This window comes from Alosa sapidissima, chromosome 24 (genome assembly GCF_018492685.1).
Source record: "Alosa sapidissima isolate fAloSap1 chromosome 24, fAloSap1.pri, whole genome shotgun sequence".
Taxonomy (NCBI): domain Eukaryota; kingdom Metazoa; phylum Chordata; class Actinopteri; order Clupeiformes; family Clupeidae; genus Alosa; species Alosa sapidissima.
Window position 1 is genome coordinate 26,053,136 of NC_055980.1, and position 11,443 is coordinate 26,064,578.

Below are 11,443 nucleotides of genomic sequence, written 5' to 3' on the forward strand. Positions count from 1 at the left end.
ACAAGGGTCCTTGTTAGGTCATGACAGAAAAACATAGCAGAAAAACAGTGTTGCCTAAGACAGGGGTTCTCCGATGTTTTGGTTCCAAGGACAAAAGAGAACATTTCCCGAGGACCCTCTCATAGCCTAGGCTACAACAATTACAGTAGCATGCCATTTGTATTCTCTGAAGTTGTAGCCAGGTCCACCACCATCATCCATGTTTTCTCGTAACTTCAGACATTCATCAGCTAGCCTATATCAGGGCTCCAGACTAACTTTTTGCACTGGTGCGCCTAACTTTTTTTCTTAGGTGCACCAGCACAAAAGTTAGGTGCACCCAAATTTTCAACCACATCGCATTTAACACCGCAGCAGGTTCACTTTTTTCCCTTAATTACTGTCCTATATAGGTTGTCCTATGACTTATGATTTAGAATTCTACAAGAAAAGTAACTTAATGAAGTGTTGGTGCTTTAAATGCTTCACTGAGCTGAAATTTAAACTTAAAACATCTCAAGATGAATTAAATAAAAATAACAGTGAGTAAATTAACCGTGCACGTCTTTTGAGGGCTTCAAACTGCACATCTCATGGCTCAATGTCTTACATACTATCCTTCATGATCCTATTTTAGGCCTTCTTTAGGCCTTGGCTAAACCAGCTCGCCATGCTAGCATCTTCCATAGAAATGTATTTGAGCACAATTTAAAGAGATGTTCCAAGTAGCCTGGGGGATTTTTATGTGATTTTGCTATGATGATTGCAATAATCATTTGACAGTCCCACAATGCAATTTACTTTTTAAATTTAGTATTTTTAAATTTTCAATAAGAACATCACTATGGTTAATGCAGTAACAAAATGGTAGGCCTATTATTATAGGCTATTGCAATGACTTGCCATGCTCGATCTAAATGTGTCCATTCAATTCACCGTACACAATGACCACAGTTATACATGCAGGGAATATTCGGGCTTTAAATGTAGCAGCGATATTCGGTTTGCGCCAAATAGCCTACCGGATTAAATTGATTGATGCCATCAGAATGAGTTTACACAACTCGCGCGCAAAACGAATATTGCTGTTGAAAACCGGGTTACTCCCTGCATGTAAGTAAGGGATAATGGACGACACGGTGGTCTGTTCACAGAAGTTAATGCACGGTCGAGGTTGTAAAACGGCCCCGACGTGAAGCGGAGGGCCGTTTAAACCTCGTAGTGCATTCTGTGAACAGACCACCGTGGAGTCCATTATCCCGCTTATTCCACTGTTGCCACTTGCGTTATGTTCATTTCCTGTTACAATTTAAACGTTTTAATCGCTAAAACTGTCTTGTTTGTAGAACTAATTTCTTCCGACACATATCAACTAATTTCTCAACTCACAGGACAAACTGCCGTTACTAGTTCTAAATGGATGGTTGCTACGGCCAAAGGCCAGTCGTTAGTTCTATCTCTCCCGTTGTCAAGCGGGCGTATCCCAAGATTCTGATGAACTTTAGCTTTGAAACATCGCTATTTTACTTAGCCTGCTGTCATCCATCTAGCTAAAAGCCACCTCCGTCATATGCTACAATGTTGCAATGTTCTGAACGTCTGCATTTTACAGCTCGGATGCAACGTGACAGTTCATTTAAACTTCACAACGAGTTTGGCGAATTAATATACAAGTGTGATACGGCCAAAAAATGGATCTACTTCATAGGTGTGCAGATAACATACGGTTAATGGTCGTTCTAAATTACGTAGGACAATGGGAAATTCAACCAAGCAGTGGAATAACTGCGGTCAATGACGCACTGCTTTTCGGCGATATCTGTAGCCTATCTCTGTCGTTCGCGAAGGCCTTGTATGCATTGTTCGCAATTTTAAGACGTCTTTTCATCTGCAATGACTCCTATAAATTTGGCGCAAGTGGCATTCCTGTAGCCTACGTCGGGTTTACGTTCAAACTATTTTTCTGGTGAATAATTATTTCGGACTGAACTTGGTGAAGGGAAGTTTCACTAGCCTATAGGCCTATCGGCAACGATAAACTTGATCATCATCTCGGGCTCGTCTGATCGGTTTGCTGCTGTCAGCTGCCGAAAGGCAGTGGGGAGAGGGTACATTTATCTCGGCCTATGTGACCACACTGTAATGCACTACATCCACTCTGTTTATCTGACGGGTCTCTGACCTCTCTTTCTCTCTCTCTCTCTCTCTCTGCAGCACACATTTTCAAATTTACACACAGGCACTGGGCCACGGCCAGTAAGAGGGGAGGTCCCGCCCTTCACTATCTGTGATTTGTTTAAACCACGATATTGGCCAAATATGTGTCTGTTATTGAACCAAAGGTAGAGTTTCAATGCGGACACTTTTTCCTCTCTCGAATAGCTGGTCGCACCGGTGCGACCTCCGATTTTTTTTAGTCGCACTTTTGAAAAATTAGGTCGCATATGCGACCAAATTGGTCGCACTCTGGAGCCCTGACTATATGTAAGCAGCGATATAATGGTTCTTCATGACAGTGAAGTTTTTAAAGTTAGGCCTATGCTACCAACTTTTGACATAGGCCTAGTCTTTTAATGCCCCCCAATCTTTCAAAAATATTTTCCAAATCTTGTCAAAGTGTTCTGGTGTAAGAATGGCTTTAAATGTTAACGAGGGTGGGAGCAAAGACACAATTAGTTTGTTTTATGGGTGAAAGGGGCCGTCTTCTATGGATTTTAAATATGATAAACCTATCATAAAGCAAATTATTTTGCGGCTATGGGTTATGGGGCCCCCCTTTGAGAACCAATGACCTAGGTGTCAAACAACTTTCTTATTATTGTTTAGCCCAGTGTTTTTCAACCTTTTTTATGCCATGACACACTTTTGACACTTAAAATGTCCCACGGCACACTAACATCCTGTATGAAGAAAAAATAAACATACCATAGCCTAAAATGTCAAATAATACACAGATATGGCCTTATTATAACCTGACAATAGCCAGATGAATGTCGTTCCGCTTAGCTCCGCCTAGCTTCACTCACATCCATCTGGGACCTCTTCCATTGAGAGTGATTTCTGCAACCGACTTTATGGTTCAGCCAATCAGGACGCAGGGCGGGAGTTTCATAGATGTGACATAGCGTAGAAGCGACTGTGAGACTGTTATCAGCGTCATGGGTTGGCTTCAATGTGAGTGGTTGAAGTAGCACGTCAATAGATGACGGACAAGTGGCTTATTCAATCATATGCAAGCATTTTTTGATTAGGCCCAGCCTTCTGAAGCAACACTTCAATGGATCGGTTCCAGATGGATGAGTGGAGCTAGGCGGAGCGAAATTCATCTGGCTATTGTCAGGTTAGCCTTATTATGGCTTCTATGCAAGACCTGCTCAATAAAACAAGCGCCCTCAGTTTCATTTGTAGGTGACTATATCTAATTTAATTGTTGTTATGAACTGGATGTGTGATGATTCTGTGAATACTGGATATGGGGGCCCCCTTGTACAATGCCTGCATACCACAAATAGTGCAATCATACAATCAATGAGAGCATGTGGTTATATTCTTTGATGCAACAGTTGCTTTTCTGGACCAGTGAGTGACATTTGGGTAATTTTCTGCGGCACACCTGATGATCTCTCACGGCACACTAGTGTGCCCCGGCACAGTGGTTGAAAAACACTGGTTTAGCCTACCTGCTTGTTTGTTTGTTTGTTTGTTTATGTCTGTCTGCCTTTCTTTCCTAGCTAGACTGGCTAGTCATGGCCATCTAAAATTGCTTTCACTATCACAGCGGAAGGTTCACCATGCATGTGATGAGATACAGTAGGCTATCCTATCACTGTAAAGTTTTGTTTTGTCTGCAGGGTTGTGGATTAGCGGAGATTACTCATTCCTAGACAGACTGACATCAAGTTAACGTAGACCTAATCCCTCTGGAATTATTAACATTTCGTAAGGATTTCAGGCAAGTGCAACAGTGAAATGTGTTGGTAAGACGACGTGTCCCCCCAATAATCCTGAGAGGTAACCTGTTGTAGGCCTGCAGGGGTGGGTGGGGAACGGGGAACAGATTTCTAGAACATGTTCTTAATCAATATCTAGTCTTAGATGTCGCCTTTTGTGTTTAACATGAGGGCTCCACACAATCATCAGACGGACACTTTTGTTGCTCTCTGAGGCTCTTATGTAAACACTGCATTTTATGCCTCCTCTTTCTTTCTGATCTCTCTTCTTCTTTCTTTGTGTGTGTGTGTGTGTGTGTGTGCTAGCTGAGTGTGGGGGTGGCTGGTGCGTGTGGGATGAAAGTGAATCTCAGATCAGATGGGCCTGTCGTCAGCTGTGGCGTGTTCAGAAGTCCAGGATAGTACAGGGAGTAGGCATGCTATGCCTGTATTACTTAGGCTACTCAACGAATGCCTCCTCTTATAGACACAACTCATGGGATAGGATACACTTCACCATTTACACCGTGTGCATGTGTGTGAGAAAAGTCAACCTTCGGCGCCTCAGGTCTCTTTTCTACACTTTTCCACACCTACACTGACGAATCTCAAAATCCAAGTTTCATTTATCGTTTCATCTCATTACACCTCATCGTGTAAAAGAGTAAAAATCGTGTGTTCTGGCTCCTCTTGCTGTAGTAGAAGTACGAGCAGGTCATCTGTGGTTGGTTAATGGTCTAAACCAGCGGCCCCCGTAGACCTGGACTGCCACAGTTGACCATGCTTCCCCAGGGACACGTGCTGCTGACGACCAGAGATTTCGCCCTGCAGGGCAGACTAATGAGGATGACGTAGATCAATATGAGGGCCACAGTGGGGGAGGAAGGAAGGAAGGGTAACAGTCCTTATTGAATACCCATCTAAACCAGTCCCTATTGAATACCCATCTAAACCAATCCCTATTGAATACCCATCTAAACCAGTCCCTATTGAATACCCATCTAAACCAGTCCCTATTGAATACCCATCTAAACCTCTGCACCATCATCCTCCGGTCATTTTAGTTGTGTGTGAAGTTAGTAGGCCTATTCATTGATACTCAGGTCTCCTATCGCAGTCTGTCAGTCAGTCTGTCTGTCCGTCTGTTTTCCAGTCTGGCTTTGAATAGACAGAAAACAGTCTTAGCTCTTTAACCAAGGTGGGAAGTTTTTTCTCAGGGGCTTGGGTGCATTTCTCGTGCATTTCTCTTTGGTGCATATCGGTGTTAATCACAACAGTAAGTGCATTTCACCACACAGTGGATTACCTGCAAAAGCGAGTAACTTGCTCGGAATGCTACTTTATTTGTCAAAAGCACATGAGCAAAGCATGTATGTGAGCTAAAGCAAGCCAATGGACATGTCAGTGTCATCTGAAGGTGTTGTTGAGTCACTGTTAAGATGATTAGTCATGTTTTCAATCTAACAGTTTACTCTTTAAGTATTTTGCAAATATGTACAGAATATGTTTGGATGACTGTTTCTAGGGTAGTTTGTTGCCAGATGATGTAATTCTTTGCCATAGGAGAACAAAAGATCAGACTGTTTTACAATCAGACTTTACTTGTTAATATGTAACACGCAAATGTTTACAACTAGGCCCCAAAGCCGACTGGTGTTGTTTGGAGAAGAACGAGTAAAGTTTTGACCTGCAGTGGACATACGTGCTCCCGGTCTAAGTGACCCATTAGAGAGAGTGATCAGAGACACATTACAGCAGCTCTCTGACTCCACTGAACCTTTGTGTCTGTGACTGACAACTGTGTCTGTGACAACAAACTGTCAATGCTCACCTGCCTGTGTGTGTGTGTGTGTGTGCGCGTGCGTGCAGCTGTCTCGAATGTGGGCTTCTAGGTCAGTATGAGCGGTGTTAGCTCTGGGTTTCCAGTCTGACCTCATTTAGTGATGGATGAAAGCATCATGCGCACAATTACCTATAACAGCAACTCTGCAAGAGACATACTGGACTCACACACTGGCACACATACACAGACAGACAGACAGACAGACACACACACACACTCATACACTGACACAAATACACACACACACACATACACTGACACAAATACACAGATACAGACACACACACATACACACACACACACACTCATACACTGACACAAATACACAGATACAGACAGACACACACTCACACACTGACACACACATACTCATACACTGACACAAATACACAGATACAGACAGACACACACACTGACACAAATACACAGATAGACAGAGCGACAGACACACACACTGACACAAATACACAGATAGACAAACACACACACACTCATACACTGACACAAATACACAGATAGACAGACACACACACACACACACTCATACATTGACAGACAGACACAAATACACATAAACCCTCACACACATCTGCTGACATATAGATAGACAGAGGCACACACACACACACACACACACACACACACATACACACACACACACACTCATACACTGACACAAATACACAGATACAGACAGACACACACTCACACACTGACACACACATACTCATACACTGACACAAATACACAGATACAGACAGACACACACACTGACACAAATACACAGATAGACAGAGCGACAGACACACACACTGACACAAATACACAGATAGACAAACACACACACACTCATACACTGACACAAATACACAGATAGACAGACACACACACACACACACTCATACATTGACAGACAGACACAAATACACATAAACCCTCACACACATCTGCTGACATATAGATAGACAGAGGCACACACACACACACACACACACACACACACACACACACAGCACTGGTTGGAGGTACACAACATCACTTAATTGTGAAATAGTGAAGACTGTTGATATAGAAGAAAAGGCAGCAAACACGTGTGTGTGTATGCATGTGTGTTTGTATGTTTATATGGGGAGGCAACAAAATGGTCACGCAAGAAATGGTGACAGCCTTTGACCAAGAGATGACTTTATAATCTGTAATCCTTCTGCTCATTAGATTGACACCAGTGCCCTGATTTAAGATCTGATCTCTCTCTCTCTCTCTCTCTCTCTCACTCACACACACACACACACACACACAGACACCTACACAATGCCCTGATTTAAGATCTGTCTCACTCATTCTCCATCTTCCTTTCTTTCTCTCTCTCTCTCTCTCTCTCACACACACACACACACACACACACACACACACACACAAGCTGCATAAATTGCGTTTGGACTCTTGCACATTTGGAGCATGCTCTTAAAAGCACAGTAGCCGAGTGACAGACTGAGATTTTGTCTCTCAGTAAAAGTGGAGAGAGAAAGAGAGAGTGACTGAGGCCAAGTTCTCCTCAGTTACTGTAAATAATATACAGTATGTAACAGAAACAGCAGTGAAGTCCATATATCTTTGGAGTGAGTGAGTTTTTTCTTTTTTTTTTTATTCATGACCATTATAGTTTTGAATACATTTGTTCATATCCTACAGAGACAGACTGAAAGAAAGACAACAAGAAATACTAAAAATACTACAACCACAAAAAAAAGATGCAGAAATTATCCACAGGCTGCATCGTCCAGCAGGCAAGAGAGACTTAACAGTTCCAGTTTAAAGACTCCAAAATGCAAATAAGACGGCTGGCTGGGCCGGAGAACAGAAGCGTGGCAGATGCACACAGACCAGGAGAGCACACACACCAGAGTGCAGACACAACACCCACCAGACACAGAGCAGGCGCCCAAGCAAGACCCATGACACCGCAGAGGAGTGGAGGACAGCCAGAGAGATTGAAAGGGAGAGTGGAATTAGAACATATACAGTATGTCCACCCAAGTAAATAGAGGGATGGATAGATAGAGTGAGATAGAGAGAGAGATGGATAGACAGACAGATAGATAGATAGAGAGTGAGAGAGATAGAGAGAGTGAGATAGACAGCAATAGAGTGAGATAGAGAGAGTGAAATAGAGAGCAAGAGAGATGGATGGATGGATGGATAGATAGATAGAGTGAGATAGAGCGTGAGAGATAGAGAGCAAGAGAGAGGGATGGATGGATGGATAGATAGATAGAGTGAGATAGAGCGTGAGAGATAGAGAGCAAGAGAGAGGGATGGATGGATGGATAGATAGATAGAGTGAGAGATAGAGAGCAAGAGAGAGAAAGGGGTGCAGAGGATATGTGTTGAACGTTTCTTCTGTAGGCACTTTCCCTATGGAGCGGATCATTGCCATGCATGTGATCTAAGACACCTGACTTCTCTCGGTCCTGAAGCCACTCACCTCCATAACAAGGCTGGAATGTATTTTCAGAAGTATCGCTTTAAATACACAGATAAATATTGCAGTAGCATACACACACATTATACTGCGTAGATTAGACATATATAAGTTGATGCACATGATTAGTTGATGCACATGATTACATTCACATAAATCAATTCAGCATGGAAAGGAAAGAAATTATTCATAAGAGAATACAATATTATGTTACTGCCCGTAATCATTCGCTTTCAGGTAAGTACAAGATAGAATATAAAAATTAAAGACATTCAGTAGGTTATTGCATTGACTTAATGTTAAACCCAATGCTGTCATGTCAGGAGCCCATGATATTGACTGTGTGAACGCAGTTCGTTTAACATTCATTTAACAATTTAATTAAACAAAACTGTGATATGGCCTGTCAAAAACTCATAGTGGGTTGGCATTGTATGAATATGCACACACACACACACACACACACACACACACATACCACTAAAACAACCTCGGCCCTAATTTCATTGACGGGCAATTGGCAACAAGAGTGACACAACAAGCTGTGCCCACCATCTGTGAACTGAAGCTTCATTTCATAACTTGGCAAGGTCAGGGTCAGTTTCAAGGTCAGGGTCAAGGTCAAGTTTCTCATTTAATGCTATGAGTATGATCCTCATCACAACTATGATTGGGCTGGCACATTATTCCCACACAGAAGAACAAAATTGAATTGAGTAATTGAATAAAATTTAATAGTCTGAAGAAGGGCAGTAGCCCTCTTCTATGTTTTAAACCTTTGGAATTCGCCACCTGTTTGTTTTTCGGATGTGCGCACCTGTTTTTCGGATGTGCGCGTACTGGTTACAACACACACTGTCCCCAACACACACAGTGCTGTCCAACACACTGTCCCCAACACACACAGTGCTATGTCCAACACTGTCCCCAACACACACAGTGCTGTCCAACACACTGTCCCCAACACACACAGTGCTATGTCCAACACTGTCCCCAACACACACAGTGCTGTCCAACACACTGTCCCCAACACACACAGTGCTATGTCCAACACTGTCCCCAACACACACAGTGCTATGTCCAACACTGTCCCCAACACACACAGTGCTATGTCCAACACTGTCCCCAACACACTGTCCCCAACACACACAGTGCTATGTCCAACACTGTCCCCAACACAGTAACATACTGTCCCAGCACTGTAGCTCCACTGAAATGAGGGACCCAACAGGTTATAAGTGTGTGAGGTAAGGAAGGTTCAATATTTATATTTATAAATAATATAATTTATAACAAATAATAATATAATTTATAACAAAACACACAATAGCCCAATGAAACTGGGTATGGCAAATTGTGTCATGAGGAGAATGTACAGTATGATGTTGTGCTCCTTGTTAAAAACAATGCAGATGGGGACGACGGAACTGCTTTTGCTATTTGAAACTGGCCTTCTCGTTTACTGCTATGGCTTCTTGTCTTGCTGGCCTCGAACCCGTTTGTGAGGCTGTTCTGAGGCAGCGGCTGTTACTCTCTAAAGAGGAACCCGTTTAGTGGCTGTTCATCTCCAAAGAGGAACCCGTTTAGTGGCTGTTCATCTCTAAAGAGGAACCCGTTAAGTGGCTGTTACTCTCTAAAGAGAACCTGTTTAGTGGCTGTTCGTCATTAAAGAGGAACCCATTTAGCAGTTCCTCACCTCTGAAGAGGAACCCATGTAGGGGCTGTTCATCTCTAAAGAGGAACCCGTTTAGTGACTTCATCTCTAAAGAGGAACTCGCTTAGTGGCTGTTCGTCATTAAAGAGGAACCCATTTAGCAGTTCCTCACCTCTGAAGAGGAACCTGTTTAGTGGCTGCTCATCTCTTGAGGAAAACCGTTTAGTGGCTGTTCATCTCTAAAGAGTCTCTCTCTCCCTCTCTCTCTCTCTCTGAGTGTTTGTGCTGAGGGGTTATTGGCCTCTTGGAGCCGTAGTGTAGCTGTGTAGCACTGCCAGGGCACATTCACGCTTCATCAGTTTCTAAATCCCAAGGTTTAATCGCCAAATTTCAACACAGTTCGAGGCATTTGGCAGATAGATTACTTTGACGAGCATGCGCCCCCTCCCTCACTATATACAGTCTTATATCTAAAGTTAGAAAAAACACAAGATATATCACTTTTCAGAAAAGAAAAGAAAAAGCCTATACGATGGCAACTGTATAAAATTGTGCTCAGCAACAAGCATGACTAATCACCAAAGACGGTTGTGCTGCTTGGACTGCTTGAACGCATAACGTATAAAACAACACAGCTGTAAATCTGTAAATAATTACAATCCCAGTGACGCATAAACAAACCACAAAAATAAATCAAATCATCTGCGCGTTGGTGTCTGTGAGACGCCACGGATGACAGAGCGGAGGTCTGTTAAGACTAAAGAGCATCGACATGAATACCAAGAGAGAGTGTTAACAACCGAAGCACCACAAACAATGTTCACAATCAAAGAAAGCAAACGCTAAACAAAGACAAAAGGAAAACACTTGTTTTGGTTCACACAAGCATTGGCTTGTGAAATCCATCACTCCGCACCCCCCCCTCCCCCTCCTCTTGACATTCGTGACGTGACGTGGCGTGATGTGACGTGACATCACATCCTTGCCTCCCTCGCCACGCTCTGCCCATTCCAGTTCCTCTGGCATTCCTGAGCCTGATGCCAGTCTGGTGGCTGGCACCTCTCCTGCCCCCTCACTGCTTGGCACTGGCGTGCTGGTTGGCACAGGGCTCCCCGGGCACCCTGGTGGCTCCACCGTACACCTCCAGGGTCTGCTCCCTCCAGGGGACTACGTTTCCCAGCATGCCCTTGGTGCAGTGGGCGAGCGCTGACACCTCGGCCGGCCTCAGGGTCCGGTCCCACAGGCTCAGCTGAGACATCTCGCCCTCTAGAGCCTGGCTGGCATCAAAGCCACCGCCGACAATATCCTACAGGCGAGGGACAGAGGGAGAGAGAGAGGGAAAGAGAGAGAGAGAGAGAGAAAGAGAGAGAGAAAGACAGAGGGAGAGAGAGGTAGAGAGATAGGGAGAAAGAGAGGGATAGAGAGAGAGAAATAGGGATAAAGAGAGAGAGAGAGAGAGAGAGAGCAAGAGACAGAGGGAGAGAGAGAGAGAGGTAGAGAGAGAGATGGAACAAGGGAGGGAGTCAGAGTAAGCAACAAAAAGATGTGTGGCCCCA

General features: G+C 43.7%; 2 protein-coding genes across 2 annotated transcripts in view; both read right to left on the reverse strand.

Moving 5' to 3' along the window:
- The window catches only part of LOC121700216, a 1,725,899-nt gene that overhangs the window by 156,437 nt on the left and 1,558,019 nt on the right, over positions 1-11,443 (reverse strand).
- LOC121700232 (neuronal pentraxin receptor-like) overlaps positions 9,231-11,443 on the reverse strand; it is a 10,641-nt gene continuing 8,428 nt past the window's right edge. Inside the window, exon 5 of the mRNA XM_042083085.1 lies at positions 9,231-11,193. Coding sequence (XP_041939019.1) covers positions 10,960-11,193 — 234 coding nt within the window. The 3' untranslated portion in view covers positions 9,231-10,959. The remainder of the gene's footprint in view (positions 11,194-11,443) is intronic.